At 32.7% G+C, this 19,692-nt stretch overlaps 2 protein-coding genes and 1 long non-coding RNA gene across 6 annotated transcripts; 2 read left to right on the top strand and 1 right to left on the bottom strand.

Annotated features, from left to right (window-relative positions):
• Nucleotides 1-4,435: 4,435 nt before the first annotated feature.
• LOC118050380 (uncharacterized) lies at nucleotides 4,436-5,434 on the top strand. Its single transcript, XM_035060720.2, has one exon. It carries the CDS (start codon nucleotides 4,608-4,610, stop codon nucleotides 5,286-5,288), a length of 681 nt encoding a protein of 226 aa, XP_034916611.1. The 5' UTR covers nucleotides 4,436-4,607; the 3' UTR covers nucleotides 5,289-5,434.
• Nucleotides 5,435-9,681: 4,247 nt separating this feature from the next.
• Nucleotides 9,682-14,576, top strand: LOC118050379 (uncharacterized). 4 transcript variants are annotated; one of them, XM_035060719.1, is made up of 4 exons: nucleotides 9,682-10,831; nucleotides 10,934-11,217; nucleotides 13,582-13,796; nucleotides 14,238-14,576. In XM_035060719.1, the coding sequence occupies exons 1-3, from the start codon at nucleotides 9,760-9,762 to the stop codon at nucleotides 13,639-13,641; spliced, it is 1,416 nt and encodes a 471-aa protein (XP_034916610.1). In that variant the 5' UTR covers nucleotides 9,682-9,759; the 3' UTR covers nucleotides 13,642-13,796; nucleotides 14,238-14,576. The 4 variants fall into 4 exon arrangements, with proteins under 4 accessions (XP_034916610.1, XP_034916609.1, XP_034916608.1 ...); XM_035060718.1 differs by adding an exon at nucleotides 12,317-12,382 and having other exon boundaries at nucleotides 9,682-11,217; XM_073403868.1 differs by having other exon boundaries at nucleotides 9,766-9,891; nucleotides 9,995-11,217.
• A 1,121-nt stretch (nucleotides 14,577-15,697) lies between these two features.
• On the bottom strand, nucleotides 15,698-18,970 carry LOC118050378 (uncharacterized). Its single transcript, XR_012167707.1, has 5 exons — nucleotides 18,399-18,970; nucleotides 18,082-18,316; nucleotides 17,702-17,896; nucleotides 17,447-17,578; nucleotides 15,698-16,353 (listed from the first exon to the last, which is right to left on the bottom strand). It is a non-coding gene; the product is annotated as an uncharacterized lncRNA (long non-coding RNA).
• Between the last annotated feature and the right edge of the window lie 722 nt (nucleotides 18,971-19,692).

Raw genomic sequence — 19,692 nt, 5'->3', positions numbered from 1 at the left:
CTAGAAGCACAGCAGAGCAATAGCATAGGCCAAGACCAGGGAAGGAAACAAATGATGCATGGAGCAGAATTTTTAACTCTCAATGTGTTAAAGAAAGAAAAAAAGAAATTTTAACTCTCAGTTAAATTTTTCGTTTTAAAAAATCCGTGTGATGAGAAGCTGAGGAGCACAAAAACCAGTTGTAAGATGAACACAGATATATACTACTGCTACCAATTGTATGCCACTGTCACCACCATCACCACTTCTAGCTCCGTGACCACCAGTACTACCATCATCGGACAACACACATCCACCGGAAAATTCTAAGTTTTATCAAATACCTCTTAGCTTTGAACTCCTATGTTTCAAAATTTCAGTAAAGGGAACCTTCCAACACAGTGAGCATAATGTCTGCGCACTGGCTAAGCTACAGACTCGAGCACGTCTATAAAGCTGCAGCATCTGTTCTCGTTCTCCATAACGAATGGTTCTCGAGAACTCCCAAGATTGAAGGTTTCTTTACGGCATCTTTCTTACCTCGTCTCTTTTTATATATTCGGCACCTCCGAGGAATGATCTCTGGGATGGCTTCCCAGAAATGTTCATCTGCCTTTCAAGGAACTCCTCCTTGTTGGCCAAGTACAGCTGCAGAAAACACATTGAGTTTGCCTTCATCGTAAAGATGGAGGGGTCGTGGAAAATATTCGTGTGTGCAAGCGCTAACGAAAGAGATTGGGAGGACAAACAAAAGTGGCTTTTTAGAAATGATTTAGTGTGTGTGTTTGGAATTGCGGTAACTGTTATGGTTGTGGTTTGAAAAAAGTTGTTTTATAAAAAATATTTTTAGTTGAAAAAATAGGTGTTTGATTAAAACTGTGGTTGAAATTAAAGTTGAATAAAAAGTAGTTTAATGTATTTGGTTAAAATTGAGGTTATAAAATAATTTTTAAAAAATATCTATTAATATTGATGATTTTTAATTTAAATATTATGGATTTAACTATTGCTATTATATCATGAAATAAATCATACTTTATATAAAATATTATTTATTATTCCATAAAACCATCTATAATTCCATTACGTACAAAATACATCCGATAAAAACTATAATTTTCATAATTTTTTAGCGTGTAATAAAATTAGATAAAATATTATCATGTATAAAATTCACTCTAAACTAGTTTTTTTTAAACAAAATATTAAAATAAAAATGTCCATGCAATGCAAGTGAACAACGCATAATGCACTGTTCATGTTAATTGTACTGTTCATTGAACAATGCAATTAACATGAATAGTGCAAAAGAAGTAAGGAATTCTTGCTTTTCAAATGCTGCGTTTCTAATGCAGAAAAAAGATGAGACCCACCAAATAATATGCCTTTTTTTTTTAACCAAATGACTGTAATTGTGTTTTAAATAAAATTCAGTTGTAACCGCATAGCCAAACAGGCTCCAACCTCCTCTCTTTAGTTTTTATGAAACTCTTCAGCTTCATTAAATTACGTGTTACTAGAAACTCTAAACATGTAGGATTTTTACTGTGCTTGTACTGTATACTAAAAAATAATTACCTGTCGACAGTTAGTTTTCAGTTTTCAATTTCCACAGTTTTTAGTTATTGTTATAGGATTGTTTTTTTAAATAATTTTTATATTGAAATATATTAAAATAAGTTTTTTTATTTTTTAAAAATTAATTTTTAGATTAAAACGATACAAAATATATAAAAAAATAAATTTTAATAAAAAAAATTTAAAATGTTTTAGAAACATATGTTATACTGTGTTTCCACATGCTCTGAGCTCCTATGCTTTTGGGTTGAGTTTTTTGGGGTCATCGGACTTTTTCTTTGAGCTTGGAAAGAATTTGACTCGCACAAACAAGGCCTAATCATTGCAAGTTGTTACAATGATAGTGCTTTTATTTATTTATTTATTTATTATTAGGGTATGTTCTAGTAATATTAGTTTAAAATATTTTTTTATTTAAAAATATATTAAAATTATTTTTTATTTTTTAAAAATTATTTTTTACATCAATACATTAAAAAAAAAATATAAAAACATATAATCTTTTATTTTATATAAAAATAATTAAAAAAAAAATTAAAATATAGTTTATTTCGCATTTTCAAACACTCCCGAATTGCTTGGACAATTTACCATTTTCTTTCAGGGTGGGTGTGGAATTTGGTGAGAATGGAGATTTGATTTTGACTGGACAATTCTGACAGGGTTTCTTAGTTTTTGTCAACTACTGCGGTTTATTTGTGACTTTTCAATTTACTTTGATTTTTTATATTGCATTTTTTAATTTATTTGAAAATAATTATAATTATTTTTAAAAATATTTTTTATTTAGAAATATATTAAAATAATATATATTTTTTATTTTTAAAAAATTATTTTTGACATTAACATATTAAAATATCTAAAAACACAAAAAAATATTAATTTAAAATAAAAAAATATTTTTTTTATTTTTTTAAACACTTTTAAAAAACTTTCTTTCCATGTTTCAAAAGAATTTTTTAATTATGGGACGCAACTGGATCTAGACCATTCATTAGATGTGGGGAAGATAAAGTGACCGATAAAAATTGTTCATTTTAAATATTAAGCCAGTTTTAATGCTAGAATTCTGTTCTATTTTACGATTTTTGCAATCTAGATATATAATTTGAAAGTTTCATCGTAATATATAAAAAAAAGAAATAAATTAGAATATACTTATGATGCTGAGATGTAATAAAATTATATCACCATCATTAAAATTAAATATTGTAGTAATCAATTTTAAAAGATGTAATTCAATTAGTTAGATTTTAAGTTTAATATTTAAAGATCATCAGTTTAAATGTCACAAATCTTAAGATCATTAAACACTTACATGATCGTTAATTTTAACATTTTAAAAAATTTATCAAAATATATATAAATTAATTCGAACATTCACAGTTAAAACAAATAAAAATATATAATAATCAAAATATTTGCTTGCAAAAGCAATTCAATCCCCAGGAAAGAAAATTTCAGTGGCTCTGTATTTTTTAATCTTCAAAATTTTAATTGCTCTGAACCAATCAAATTAAATTTTAATAGCTTTGTTTTCATTGCTCTATTTCCATGGCAATGCTTTCGTGGAGCATTGAAAAAAACCATGGTTGTTTTTTCTTTTTCACATAATGGGTGGCTAGACAAATCGTTGAAAAATTAATATGAAATATATATTAGGTTAATTCTTGATTTTTGTTGTTTCTAACCTTTGATTTATTTCACCTTTGCGATATTTGAAGGGAAAAAATATAAAAAATATTATTTCTTGGCTAGACAAATTGATTTTGTTATTCTTTTTTTAAATTATTTTTTTCTTTCAATCAATCATTAGCATTTTATTTCATTTATATTTTTTATTAAATTTTAATCCTTATTCTTTTAATTATATATTTTTTATTTTTTTAATTTGTTTTTGTTTTAATTTTATCCCTCAACATTTTATTTCATTTGTTTTTTTATCCAACCTTGATCCTCATTGTTTTTATTGCTTTTTGTTGTTTTATTAATCTCTTATTAATATTTTATTGGTTTTTTATACTAGATCTAGTTTTTATTGCTTTGATTACTATTCTTTTTTATTAAGATTTTTGTTTTTTTTTTTCTCCAATAAAGTCATCTCGGTCTCATGACTAAAGCTACTTGGTTTAAAGACTAGCTCGATTTAACTTCGATGTATTTTTAAATTTCTTTGTTTTGTTATTTAACATTAAGTTATTGGACCTTAAACTTTTTTTTTTCCCTTCTTTTGAGGCTATCCCAGGTTATGGGTCGGTTAAATTAATACAATTTGCTTTGGATTTTTTTTTCTTTTAATTTCATCATTTGACATTGGGTTATTGGATTTTGAGATTTTTTATTTTTTATGCATTTTTTTTTAGTAGGGTTATCCTGGATCATAGGTTTGTTATGTTAACCTAATGTAACTCATGTTTTTTGAATGTTTTATTTATTTATTTAGTTTTAATTTCTTTTCTAGATCATTTTTAAAAAATAATTTCTTATCTCAATTTTATATTGTTGGTGATGGGTTCACAGGGTTAATCTAAGTGTACCTAATTTTTTTTTTCATGTTTTTTTTAATTATTGATTTTTATAATTTTATCATTTGAAATTACTCTTATTGGACCTTAAACTTTTTTTTTCTTTACAGGTTATCTTAAATCGTGGACTCATCAAATTAACATGATTCATTCAGATTATAATCATTTAAATGTTTTATTTTATGTAAAAAAGAAATTGACCCGTCTCGCGCGGCATAGGTGTGTAACAGAGTATGAATTAAGACATTGACTATTTTCGCCACGTGTCAACAAAGACCATGTCCCACTCACACACACCAAAACATTTCATTTTCGCACCATAATTTTCCAGGCGCCAATATTTAGCGCCGAAATAACCCGCCAACATTACCCGCCCAAACACACGCCCCAAAACCCTCTTCTTTATAAACCCTCACAAAACAATAGCAGCCACCAACCTTCTCTTGGCAACTCCGCGGTTTCGCCCCCTTTGAAATCATAGCCAACCACCTGTTTGTCGAAATTCCCCACAAAAAATACCCAACAATGGTAGTTCCTTTAGGCCCTGGAAAATTCTATGGCAGCACCCTCCCTCGACCCAGAATCTACACCGATGTAAGGCACAGCGCTGAACGAGTAGACCCGCCAGTTCCTGTTATGGATCCGTTTCTTTCATGGGCTCATGAAGCTCACTGGTCCATGGGAGGGCTCAGTTTCTCCCGCCTTCGATATCAGGGTCGAATCGAAGGAAATACTGAGAAACTACGAAAACTCCGCGAAAAAAAGGTCAAGTTACTAGACAAAACTAGCCCGGAGAAGAAAGATTTGGCCCCGGATGGGCAGAAAGAGCGCAATAAGAAAAGGGGTGGGTCTGTCTCGCCTCCTCCAGCTCCTAAAGTGACAAAGAAGAGGAGGTTCTTGCAGTTGATTGACGAGGAGGAGAGTGAAGAAGAGGAAGATCAAGAATTGGAGGAAACTGTGAAGATTAAAAGGGGTCTAGCAAGGAAGTTAGTGGGTGATTTTGAAAGGGTAGCTAAGGATAATCACAATGTGAAGGTTGCTGATTTGGCAAAGACGGTCCTTGAGGAGGTTAGCAGAGAGGAAAAGAAATCAAGGGGTGGAAAGAAAGGTAAGAAAAGTGGTGGAGAGAGTGGATCCGAGGCTGTTATTGGCGGGATTAGGAGTTCACCAAGATTGGCTAAGCAAAGATATGTGAAAGAGTTTTAATTTATCAGATTGTGAGCTCTGTTAAATGTAATGAAATAGTAGGCAAACAGTCTTAGTTAAGGGTTTTTTGTTCTGTTTTTTTTGTTGTTTTGTAAGTCTTTAACTTATTTGATATGAGATTGAAATGAAATTAGTGTTGATAAGAATGCAAAGCTTTCAATTTCATTGAATATATCTTTATCAAGAATTTCTGACTAAATCTTGTTTCATTTGATATGATTGGTGTTCATGTTGATTTGACTGAAGATGCTTCATGGTCTGTCTAATTTGTTCAGTGTATCCAAGTTTCAGTTATCATTACTGTTCCCTGGTGCTGTTTTGCTGCTACTCTCATTGCTGATATTCTAAAACTTTCGGATTATAGTTTGCCTAGTCCTTAATTGCTCAGCTTGATACCCTTTGAGAATTCAATCCTCGTTTTGGTACATGATGTTGACTGTTTGACACCAGCTTATTTTCAGATCCAAAAACAAGCAGCTGCTCTCCTCTCGTCTCCTGGCCATATACAGGAAAAACCTGAAGGATTGTTCACTAGTTTTAGGCAATCAAAAAACCTTGCCTGTGCCAAAACTGGGCAGATTTGCCAATTCCATATCTTCAAACCAGTACCATGGAGCTTGTCATTGTAGGTTCTTGCAAAGAATTGCTTTGCCCTGTGAACATTCCAAATTCTGCAACAATGGATCAAAACTTCCACCTGGAAATCGGTCTATGGAATCCTACTGTATCTATGTACTTGGTTCTCCCATTTCTGACTATGGTAACTCCGAAACACAGTTTATATGGTAATGCTGCTGGTTTCATGATTACAAAGCGGTACGCCCCAGGGAAGACATTTACTCAGTAAAGACGGATTTGTGGAGAAGACTTGAGAATCCTCCTGCACCCCATTACCAAGCGTTTGATAGCAAACAAAGATCAGTTTTCCTGCATGGAGCTGCTCACTGGATTGTAACGTCAGAGGCAGGTATTCGCAGTTCCATATTGAAGTTAGATACAACTGATGATTGTTTTACTAAATTGAGGTTGCCAGAAAGCTTGATCAGGAAAGATAATCGTCACTGCTCACTCCATTTCAGTGTTTGGAAAATGTCTTTCTGTTGTGTGCTTGGATTCTAGTCCTCATTCTACATCTGGTTCTATATGGATGATGAAAGAACAGGTGACACTCTTGGGAAGGCAGTTCAAGTTTACTTTAGCTGCATCATCGGGACGAAAACTGCAATAATGTACAAGGGTGGATTGCTATTTGTGGACGAGTGGCTCCATATAATGATGAAGACAACAACAAATGGATGATTTTGTATCTGGTGTACATGGAATATCTCATGGAAATTTGATAATTTTGAGGAAAGCCTCTCTCTACTCTACTCGATGAAGAAAAAGCTCCATCTTTCTCTAACAATAGTTGGTACAAGTGAGAAAGAATGGGACGAAACAGGTGAAACAATCAACTTTAACACTTCACTTTTTTGTACTGTCGTAATTTGTTCCTGTAACAAGCCAACGATAGCAGAACTACTCATGATAACGTCATTATTATTTTTAATGCAGGTTTGTTGAATATGAGGATTGAAGTGAATTTATTACAAATCATGTCTTGTAATCTTGTATAAAATTTAAAACTTTAAACTCTTGATTGAGATGTTTTTTTTTATAGGATAGTGAAATCTAAAAAATCAAATGATTATAAGTTTGAATTTTATTACCCCATCATTTTTTCTAATTACCTGTCGTAAGATGATTGTTTTTACAAATTCATGCTTGGTTCAATCGTGTAATGAAGCATATGGAGGATGCAAATGAAAACAATCTAAGAAGTTTTCAAAATTCAAGTCCTTTTTCTTTTGAGGGAATTGTAATGGTTCAAGTGTTGAGTACTCTTTCCTTGAGGTTTTATTAAGCAACGATATCATATCATCATTGACTGCAATCATATGAAGAGAAATGGCTCCATTTTAAGCTCATGTTTGGGGTTGTGGCATAAATAAAAATCGACTAATTTTTTTTTTTTAATGTTTTTGAATTGTTTGATGTATTGATGTAAATAATGAATTTTAAAAATAAAAAAAATATTATTTTAATATTTTTCTAAAAAAAAAAACACTTTGAAAAAAAAAAAACTTGTTACTACACTCAAACACAAACCTTTTATGGTCACTATTCGTTATTTTCTTGTCGGCAATCGGTGGTTCGAAACAACCATGTCTATAGAGAGGGTAATAACATATGTGCATATTGGCTTGGCGGCCTTCTTTAAAGTTGGATTATAGCACCACTTTCTTCAGCGACCTTCTATAGTCGGTGGCCTCCAAATCCTTTTAGATGATATTTTTTTTATTACCGTATATGTCCGGATCAGCTTGTGTGTATTTCAATTAATCTTATAGATTTTGATATTAACGACCAAATAAGTTTTCAGTGACCTTAAGATGATTTAAACTTGAAATGATTGGAAAACAAATTCAAAATCTGACCAGTTAAGCTATTTCTCAGGTTTTTTTTTTAGAGGATATTGCAGTAACATGTTTTTTTTTTTCTTAACCTCAGAAATAATACAGTTACATATACAAACCAAAAAATTAATGTAAATTTTGTCCAAAAAAAAAAATTATCTTTTAGTGGTTTCCTAATTATAGTTCTAAATCACTCGAAACATCTCTTCTCGGTAACAAAACATTACTTTTTCAAATATTAAATCCAAATAATTAATATAATTTTTTTTCTTAAGTAAGAATTATTGCTAAATCAAATTGAAAATATAAAAGGATTAGAGCAACATAAATATTTTCTTATAAGTGAAATAAAAATTGAAAATATATATATATATATATATATATATATATAGCCATAAATGGTTGTAAAAAAAGTGATGTATATGATATTTTACTAAATGACATAATACATTTCATTCTAATTGCTTAACTTGAAAATCATGTAAAAAATATAGCTTTTAAATTTAATTCGATAAGTTCACTAGAGAAATCTGTAATCTAAAACACAATCCAAGCCAAGTTTCAATTTCAATTAAAAAAGATATTAACCTAGTCAAATTCAATTAACTTATAGTCTGGTCAAACCATATATAAACTCATTCGAATCAATATCAAGAATATTTTTTTTTGAAAGAACAAAGAACTTCATTTTATGTAAAAATAATTCCCTTGAGTAATCCATATCTTTTTGTAGTCTAAAAACTAGACCGAATTTGATAATTGTGGTGAACAAGATTAAAAACTTAAAATTAACTCAATTAAATATATAAATATACATTAAAAGTTATATTATTATATGTGAATCCTATTTTTTTCTGTTAATTTTGAGTTTAAATGAGATTCAATTTTTCCAAACACTTTAGTCAATTTTTTTTTTAAAAAAACAATAAGTTTGATAAAATCTTTAATTTCTGGATTTACTTTTGGATGTTTAACGGATTTTATTAATGGGTGTAAAGTGTATGAAAGGGCAGAGTTGAAATATTTAAGAAACGGGAAGACTAAAATTTGTGAAAGGCAACCTCCGTGTAGGTAAGCGTATTTTCTGAACTTAACCCGTATTTCAAAGCCCTGCTATTTTTTTTTTGTCTCTCTGGATGGTCATTGAACACTATATTAAAATATATATATATAATTATGAGAATGGTAACTCAGTTAGTTAGGTTATGTTTGTTTTCTAGAAATTATTAGTTTGAGTTTCATATATTTTAAGACTAATAAAAGTTTATATATATAAGTTGAAGCATGTGGAATAAGTTGAAGCACACGCAAACTGACTCGAATACTGATATTAATAAAAAAAAATAGCAATTATATTATAAAAATAGAAAGAATAAAAAAACTATTTACTAAATTATAAAATAATATAGAGCACAAGCATAATTATTAGACTTAGTTGATCAAACATGTTAACATGAGAATTAATCCAAGCTGGATTTTAAAAATCTTATTTGAGAGTTATCTCGTATTGTATGATTTAGATGGATCATTATTTAGTTGATATGATAAAATTTAATTAATATTTTTAAATAATATTATTTTTTAAAATAGAAGTAACATTGTTTTGGTAGATCTAAATTAACTCAAATTAATTAGATTAATTTGTGAGTTGGATAAAAAATTATATAGAGAATATATACAGGACCTATATTAGGAAAACTCAAAAGAATACAAATATAACTAAGAAGGATTTTTTAGAATATGATTGAGGTTTTTTTTTTTTTTTAATTTTTTTATTAAAATTATATATATTTTTTAAAAATTATTTTTAACATTACTACATTAAAATAATTTAATTTAAAAAAAAACATTAAATTTTAACAAAAATCAGATTAAAACTCAATATAACACCATCTTTTAAGTCATTAATGCTTTAAATTTCTCCTCTAAGGCTCTAACAAAATACAAACCCTTCAGCTGGCATTTCAAGAAATTTCATGAAAGAAAGACTACGAGGTTCTGTAGAGTGAATAAAGATGACGGCTATGTCTCGAGCAACTGGTTTGCTTACAAAAAACCCAATATTTCGTCTTCAACAGCAAATGGGTATGCCCTTCTTTTCGTCATTTCCCTTCTCTACTACTTGCAGCAGCAGCAGCACTGATAAGGTATCCTTTTGTAACATTGATGATGCCTTAGCTTTTTTCAATGACATGCTTAGCAAGAACCCTCGGCCTAGTACTTACTATTTTAATCAGTTACTGTCTGCAGTTATGAGGATGAAAAAACATGAGACAGTAGTTTCTTTGTCCAAAGAAATGGAACTCAGAGGAGTTAAACATAATGTCTTCACGCTCACCATATTGATTAACTGTTTCTGTCACTTAAACCGTGTTGATTTTGGATTCTCTGTGTGGGGAAAAATTCTTAAACGTGGTTTTGAGCCGGATGTTGTAACGTCTACTACCTTAGTAAATGGGCTCTGTAAAGAAGGTAAAATGGGTGAAGCTGTAAAATTGGTTGCTGATATGGTGGAAAGAGGGTATAGACCTGGTGCATATACTTATAGTGTGGTAATAAATGGTCTTTGTAAAGTTGGGAAAGCTGATGTGGCTGTTGGATATCTTGAGGAAATGGAAAAGCTAGGTTGTGTGCTGGATACTGTTGCTTACAATTCGGTGATTGAGGGATATTGTTTGCAAGGAAAAGTAGATGGAGCTAGAGAGGTATTTGATGTGATGGTGAGTAAGGGCACTACGCATGATGTTTGTAATTATAACACCTTGCTTAATGGATATTGTAAGATGGAAAGGGTAGACGAGGCAATGCAAGTTTTTGATGAAATGTTGAGAGAAGGTTTAGTTCCTACTGTAGTTACTTACAATACTCTGATAACAGGTTTGTGTCGAGTGGGGAGAACGTGGGCTGCACATCAGCTTTTCAGGAACATCTCTGCTTGTGGCCTCACTCCAACCATAATAACTTACTCGACTTTGATTGATGGTTTCTGTGAACAAGGGAATCTTGATGAGGGGTGGGCACTATTTCAAGAGATGCAAAAGAGTGCTGTGAAGCCTAACTTGGTAGTCTACACCATCCTTATTGATGGTATGTGCAAGTGTGGGAAGCTTAAGGATGCAAAGGTATTGTTTTCTAGACTCATCGTGGAAGGATTTCAGCCTGATGTTCATACCTACACTGTGTTAATAGGTGGAATTTGTAAAGAAGGATCTCTAATTGAAGCACTCAAACTTTTTAGAAAAATGGAAGAGGACGGCTGCACACCAAATGCTTGCTCCTATAATGTGATTATCCAAGGATTTCTCCAACACAAGGATACATCAACAGCAATGCAGCTTATCTGTGAAATGGTCAATCGGGGATTCTCTACAGATGCTGCCACCAGAACCTTCCTGCTAAATCTACCCACCAATGATGGGAGTCCTGCTCTTAAAAATTTGCCAGGGTTCTGTGACGATCATCAAGATGTAAAGGTGAAGTAACCTTTGAATACTCAATGTTGCTTTGATTAATGCAGCAAATTAAAATTTGTTTCTATTACCCTTGCAGCTTTTGTTGCATTTGGTTTCATGCTTGGGATTTTTCTCCACTAGCATTTAGGTCATATTTGCTCTGTAGAGTTGCGCCAGTGCCATCTTTCTGACCTTGTAGACATTTATGCTTGTAACAAACAATATATTTTAACTGAACTTATGTAAACCAAGGAGGTTGGAAGATTGTGTGTACTTGTGTACTCGCCCATGGAAACTTCTGTGCCTTTAGCTGCCCTTTCTCTACCTTCATAAATGAAATCAACTGGAAAACGTCTATTCACTAGTGAAATTCCTGGCATTGTCATTTCTGAATGAACATGATATATTTCTGACTAAACATGATTTATTGAGGTTTACATGCAGTGTAATTTGTATTGTTGCTGCTCTTATGAACATTCTGGTCCTTACTTTATTTGACTGATTTTGATGATATAGGTGATTTCATTTTTTTTGTAATTTCAGAATTATAAGTTGCTTGTTTTGTTCTCAACTGGTTGTGATTTTCATGAGTACTTCATTAAGACAGTTCTATCAATAGGAGGGGAAGAATTTAATCGGAATCTGCTAGTATAATTTAGTATTTTATTTTCTTATTCTGGGGCCATAGTTGAAGCAGAAAAGAAGTCGCATTCAAATTCCTATTTCAGGTAGTCTTAGTGTCTAGCAGTACTTGCCATCAAAATATAAAGTTGCTTCACTCTTCTTGTGTTTTCTGTATGCAAAGAGGTGAATGTCGCAGTTCATATGCATTCCCTGCATAGAAAAGTAATGAATATATGATATCAGATTCATGGAATTCAAAGTTAATTCTCATTTTCCTCTAGGAGTATAAAATATAAGAGCTCCCTTGGATTTCTGGGCTACAACGTAGATCCCATTTGTCTGTTTCCTATCAGAACTCATGTGATCTATTACAATGAGTGCATGACCCACAGTGCTCTTAGATATAAAAAAGGCTTGGAAGATATTTCGGTCTATCTCTCTATCATTTTCTGTTATGATTATAATTTGCTAAAAATTTACAAAACCACCGTATCAGTTTAGTGCAGCTTCTGCCTTGGCCTTTTTGGAGTGATCAATCAAGAAGTTCTTCCATCATAAAAGGGTAAGCTTGTTACTCAAAATACCATTACTCATTGCCAAAAGCTTTTTTTTTTTTGGTTTCCAACACCTTGGGTGATGAAAAATTTCTAAAACAATTGACTTTTTGGTGTATAAAATGGCATGAAACGAGCCTTGTCCTTGTACAATGGGAGCTGTTTAAGGTCTAGTACCCAATTACCCTGTTTGTGTCTGCATTCCTTCCATTGTGCTCAAAGTCTACCTTCCAAGCTATTTCTGACCCCTGCTTGGTGGCTGGAATGCAAAACCCTTTCTTCCACCAGCTCCTCTCCACAAACAGGCAAATGCTTTTCCCCCGACCTTATCTCTCAATTGCAAATTTCTAAAAGTGTCTTCCAAATATCACTACATACCTGAGCCCTTCCCTTCCACAATCAAATTCATGATATCGGAAATAGGATCTTTTCAGGTGCTCTCGGCTTACAACTACTCTCGCATGAAAGTAGAGATGGGTTTTCTTTGTATTTACACCTTTTGAGGGTTTTGTGAAGTGAATTGCGGGTTCTGTATATATTTTACATTGTTATTTAATTATTGGTCTCTTTTTGAGGGAGTTGTCATCAATAGGCTTAGACTTCTTTTGGTATTTTGTGTTTGAACATGATACAGTCTTCCTGGATGGGGATTGTTGATTTTGATTCTTACCGGATCAGAATTTTAGATTTTGGTTCTTTTTTATTTTATTTATATGCATGGTGTGCCTGCTCAGTGTAAGATTTTGGATTGGTTTTGGGTTTTGAGGTAGGTATTGATATGTCTTTGTATTTTTTTGTCAGTTCTTAACAATTTGGGTCTGTTTGCTCATAAATTGCTTGTTTTATGATTTATTTTTTTCTTGTTCTTGTGCATACTGGTTTCAATAATCGCTGACATTTTTTTCTTTCTTTTGTTTGGTCCTGTAAATTTTTTGTTGATAGACTTTTCATTTTGGTAATGTTTAAGAATGAGGTAATGGTTCTAAATTTCCAAGTGTATGCCTCATGTATGCTTGTTGAGCAATCTTTGCTAAGGTACTCGTTAATATTAATTTCCTAAAAGCGGGCTAATCACAAATTTGACCAGGATGCTTTGTTCTGTAATAAACATCATAAATTCTTGACATTGTTTTATCTGGTATAGATTCTTGATAATGTTTTTGATATTGGTACTGATTTACTGATTTGATTGGCTCGCTGGAAGCAGGGTTGTGATGCTTCAGTCTTCATGAATGATGATGATGCTCTTGCACTTGCCACCAAATAAAAACCATTCCATCGAGAGGCATGCTGTTCGCAACAAGACCTTGAGAGGTTTTTTTGTGAAATGGACATGATCACAGAGGAGCTTGACGATTCATGCCCAGGGTTGGTTTTATGTGCTGATACGCTTGCACTTGCCACCAGATATGGTGTGTTCTGGTATGTTCTACTGCTTTTGTTTCTTTGCATGGTAAAGCACTCGACAGCTGATCTTTTAGTCATTTAGTGCTGAAATGATCAAAGTTGGTTCCTCAGGTTCTAGGGTTTTTTTTTAAAAAAGCTTTATGTAGAAAAACACGAGCTTTTCCTAATGACACAATTATCTGCACCAGACTCATTCAAGTGCAGTCTTGGCTAATTAGATTACAAGATTTGTAGTCCGTATGATGTTAAATGTTTGATAGCAATGCAAAGATATTAGGACCTTATCATTTCGATTCAAATTTCATCAGTTTTCTTTCTGTTTAGTCACTGAACTTTCTGAAATAAGAAATGAATCATTCCCAGTATCAGCCATGTGATTCTTTGCTATCCAAGGAACATTCATAAATCATTATCATTGAGTATGCTTATGGTGTTTGTTCTTGCTTGATCTTGCAGGCTGGTGGTCCATTTCCAGATTTTACTGGCAGGAGAGACGGTGCTCAATCATAGTATGATGAAGCCATGGATGAGATTCCAAAGAATAATGATAACATGACCCAAAAAGTTTCCTCTTTTCCGCAAGGGTTTTGATGAAAGAGAAACAATTGTTTTTAGGTGGTGTTTTTTCACTATCTTGATCAGAGAAGATAGTAACAGTGGAGGTATAGCAAAGACAATACAAAAAGAAAATGGAGACATAATTGTATTAGTTAGTGATGAACAAGATAGATAGAGTGATTGTTTTGTATCCTGTTATAGATAAAATATATAAAAAAAATCTATTTTACTATTAAATCTTCATATTTTAGAGGTTAATTAGATTTTTTTTGTGTGCAAGCTTACACTCAGCCTCAGTTCTCGTGTGTTGCAACCCAAGTACCGTGATCTTCTCTTTGATTCCCCTCCTCTTTTGTCCCACAGTATCGGCTTTCCACCGGAAAACCATCACCCCCATGGAAATTAATACTTAGCAGAGGATTTGCAAAGATTAGGGTTTTCAAATGTGGAGACTACAACCAATAATGATAATGACAATCAGAAAACTCGAGCCCCATTCTTTATTTATTGTGGACTGGTTCGGGTGGAGTATGGTTACGAAGGCAGAAGGTTTTGATTGGTGGTGGCTGAGTGTGTTATCATGAGAAATAACCATTGTTGTTATGGGCTGTGGGTTTGGTGAAGATGATGTTTGGTTGGCTGTGAGTACGATTGGTTTTTTTTTTTTATTGATTTTTAAAATCTATTTTAACTTAAGTTATAAAATGTAATATTTAAAAACTTGATTATAAAATGACAAAATAATCAAATCATAGGATGTTTAGACTAATTTATCCTAACTAATTTTATTTATATATTAACTTGAGTAGATACAAATCAATGATTAATCCAACTCAAGATCTAATTTTTATTTTAGATTGATCCCAAACTAATTTTAAAAACCATAATAATAATAATTTTTATTTTTACATGTTTTAGTTGGATAATTTTAGAATTTTACAAATATATTTTAGAAATAAAAAAAAATAAATATTGTTTATTGAAACATGCCTTCTTTATACTTTCTGTTTTGAAAATATATAAATTCATTTTAAAATTGTGTTGGAAGACAAATTTATTTCTATATCTTTGTTTTTGTTTTTTTAACCAAATATATTTTTGTTTTTACTGTCTTTATATTTTCTGTTCCGAGACAGTAACCAAAAGCTACTTTAAATTATATTTAGTTAATGATCTTCTAGTTGTAAAAATAAAAATATTAAATAAATTTGTTTCATAAATAATTTTAAAATAAAATTTTATATTTTCAAAATATATATCACAGGGCTACATATTGTTTTTCACAATTTCCGTCTATTTTATAAAAAAAAATAGTAACCAAATGCCATCGTAAATACTCGCCAGCCAACATAAAGCAAGCTTTGATAACTGGCATTGTTAGCAAGCTGCAATACATACAGTTAGCTAAACAAAGCGCAAGCTGATCTAACATAAAGCAACGATTACATGGTAACCAAGAAGAGCCTTGAAATTAAATGCTTAAAATTTCTCATCAACCTTCCAAGCATGATAAAGCTTTCTTCCTCAGCACCATATTCAAGTTTGTACTTGCCACCATAGCTAGGAGCCAGCATTTCTACAGTCTAGCGAAATCCCAGCCACCGCCTAGAGAATACTGCAAGATTAGGGCTATGCTTGCGATGGCGGAACAACCTTCAGAAGGGACTTTAATATGAGAACTTTCAGGAGTTCTGATGAAGATATCAAGCACCCAAGGCCAGGTTTTGGAACAAGTGCTCCAGTCTTGAAATGACAGTGTCCAACTACACTTAACCATAGTTCTAAGACCCAGCGACGTGAATTCCGAGCTTTGTTTTGTCCCGAGGATGCTGCCATGTGAGGAATGCATCTGGGAAAACAACAAATATTTTCCAGCTAGCTGGTGGGCGATCAAATGGAAAAGTTAATCTACAATCCGTTTTTGTTCCTTTCCAAGTAAAACTGTGCGTTCCTCCCTTCTCCTTCGCAGACGTGCCCTTGCTTCTGCAAGGAGTTTATGTCTTTCTCTGCGGCCCTGTTACAGCACCATGTGATCCTTATTTAGTCGGAGAATGACACCATGCTTTATTAGTTGGATATGGATTGTTAATAGTTAATAATTAAGTATTAGTTAGCACAGGGGATCGAAAATCAGTATAGTCTATTTTGAAGAAATTCTGCAGAATCCCTTTTCTCTCTCTCTCTCAATTTCTTCTATCTCTCCCTAAATCTTTCTTTCTATCAAGAATCACTTTGTTAAGGCTAGTTCTTAACAGGCCCGCAATCCTTTCTTAACTTGTCTTGTCCCTCTTATGTGAATTGTTCAATCCTGAAAATTTCACACTTTTGATTACAGGTGGTGTATAAAATTCATGAATCTAATCTGCTTTTTGAGGCATCAAATCATAAATCTCTCATTTGAAAAGCATAAGATTTTACAGAAATCTCTGCAATGCTATATTATTCATCAACCTGCTTTCATAACTTGTATATAGTTGAGAAGAATATGGTACAAAGCCTGTGACCTGAACCCTATCCTGGAGCAATCCCACACCACAAATGAGAAAACACAAACCCCCCCCCCCCCAAAAAAAAAAAAAAAAAAAAACAAGAACACTAAATCTCACTGCCTTTGCAAACACAATTATTTCAAATACTGATTTTGTCGAGTGATTCCCTGGATTCTGCTCAATCTGCATGATTTATCTATCAGGTGTTTATTTGCTTCATCCTTTTGCCTGCGCAGATGTGCCAGTTGCTGCTCTAAGGAGATTATACGTTTTTCTACTGCCGGCAATTTTTTCTCAACTTTCTTAATGATAGCTTTCAAAAACAAATGTTGCTTTGGTGGATGAAGAAATATAAATTTGATTTTTATCTTGTTATTTAAACTCACTTTGATTTCCTCTTGCAAGGCTTTTTTTGTACCTAGTGAATTCCATATCTTTCCCTTGACAGTAGCATTAGCAATAGCTTTCTCCTTAGCGATTTCAAGATGTTGAATCTCTTACAGTATAGCAATTGGTAATTCAATGGATAAATCTAACACTAACAGTGAGTAAATTTAGGTCTACATAACAGTGAATATATTAAAAGAATAAGAAAACAGATTCAGTATTTAAACTTACAGAACTATCGATCTCTTTCAGTGACGACTACAAACTGACAATCTAACCCTTCTCACTTGCCTTGATCTCTCTCAGAAGTTTTTTCTCTGCAGCCAGATTCTTGCTTCCATGTAGCAGTTTGAAATTCAAGTTCTGAACTCAGTTTCATAGGTCAGTTAGAAAGAACATGGTAAGTGGAGAAGAACTATAGTCAAGATGTTACGGAACCAAAATGGCTTTGACTAATTGAACACTAAACATGTTATTCATTCTTACACGACAATTGATGTCATCATCAACTAAGCATAAATTTATCTCTCGATCCTGGTACGCGCTGTTTGTGAAACTCAGCTTGTCTAGAGCTACAAGTAAATGTCCCTGCTGTTGCTTCCTCAAAACCACGCCATCTTTCAATCTCTTTTCTCTTTCATGTAGGATTCTCAACTTTGAGATTATGTCTTCTCGATCCGACTGTTATTGTAAGAAAAATTAGTAATATCAGAACTTTCAACAGAAGTCTTGCTGTTTTATGACATCATACTGGCCATTGATATATATCTTTAGCTACCATTTTTTAGGATAGTTAGCATTTTAGTTCGTAAATCTACCAAGCTTTTCCTATCATTGTAATGATTCCAAATCGTAATGCCACATACCCTTCTTTCGGCTATTTTTTTTGTCTACCTCAAGCCTTCTCTCATTTAGACTTTTTACGAGGATCTCAGCCTCTTCTATTCTGAATCTTGAATCTGGATCTTCACATGGCTTGACAAGGTAGGGTTGGTCATTTGCATTGCCATTTATGGGATCCGTGGCTAATTCACCTTCAGTCACTAGAGAAGTTGTCGTAAAATTCCCTCCCGAGACATCCATAGCTTCAACTTCTGCTGGCTATCACAAACAAAGAAATTCTTAAGAGTCTTAAATTGAGACTTCAAATATTTGACAGTCAAATAGGATTCAAGACTCTTACCTCAAGCAACTGGATAACCAAACAGTTCCGGTGAACTGAAAATATGACTGCAACCCTGATTTAACATACAAAGAGTTGATCCAAACCAGCATCTCCGATAATTGCTTGCCTGTCTGTCACCAATCCAGTACTTGCTCCCCAAGCCAAGAAAGTCTGACTTTGTGAAATAGAGAGGGGTTTTTTCTTCTTATTATTGTTCAGATGTCATTCTTAATGGTGGGATTAGCATGGTCAACAATGAGAAAAATATTAGCAATGGCCCATTAGAGAATCATATGGAGGTTTCGAATGAATGTACCTGTATTCACAGAGCAGGTCAACGGGGAAGGACATTTTTGCTTATAAAATCATGTAAAATTATGAAAAAAACATGGAAATCCCATTTGATATGGACATTTTGTTTGTCCCAAAACAAAATGAAACAAATCAGAGGAGAAAACAAGTAATGATTTAAAATTAAGGATGCCCACTCGAGGCAATACCGTCAAAGAGTAATTTAACGTAGTATTAAAACTTTAATGATCAAATGATAAAGACTTAAGCTAAAGCCCCTCTTAAACTACCTCGTAATTTTCTCAGTTGAGTGTGTGGGGTTCTTCAACAGCTCGAGGTGGCGCACCAAACGCTCTTGCTGTAGCCAAAAAACCATACATAGACCTTACAACAACAACCATAAAGGAAACAACATTGACATAAACGAAACAATAAAAATTCTCAACCATTATATTTTGCCTTGTAGAAGATTTTCCCAACCAAAACAAGATTTGGAACATATATATAAAGTTTCTTTTTCTTTTTTCTTGCAGACTTTCTTGTCTTTTACAGAAGTGACTGCATTAGTTTTTTCTGCTACTGTAAAACCTCATTTGAAACAGAAAAATCAATATGTTTACATTTGCTTATTTTTTGCAGGGCTGACTAGTACCAACACTGTAAAACTTAGCCAATCAGTTCTTTTTCTTTTCTTTTTTTTGCCAACTTTTGAGGAAACACTTGACCATGTTTCCAACAAACTAGTTGATCAATGCAGTTGACGTTTTTAGCTTGCAAGAGTAACTCCCAATTATGGGAACTTCATTTCAAAAATGTGGCAAATTGGACATGCGTTGCATATCATGTTTCTGCGTTACTGCATGCTTTGGCAAATGCAGACTTTAAATGTAACGTCTTGCAAATTGCAAGCTGTCCAAGCTTATCTTCAAATTGAACACAGAAGTAGGCGGACAACAGATTTCATACTTTCATTTTGTTGTTACAGGGCTTCTTAAACAGATGCTTGTCGAGGTAGGTTTAC

The sequence above is a fragment of the Populus alba genome, chromosome 13 (genome assembly GCF_005239225.2).
Source record: "Populus alba chromosome 13, ASM523922v2, whole genome shotgun sequence".
NCBI classification, from domain to species: domain Eukaryota; kingdom Viridiplantae; phylum Streptophyta; class Magnoliopsida; order Malpighiales; family Salicaceae; genus Populus; species Populus alba.
Note: the sequence above shows the minus strand (reverse complement) of the source record. Positions and strands in the feature narration are given on the sequence as shown.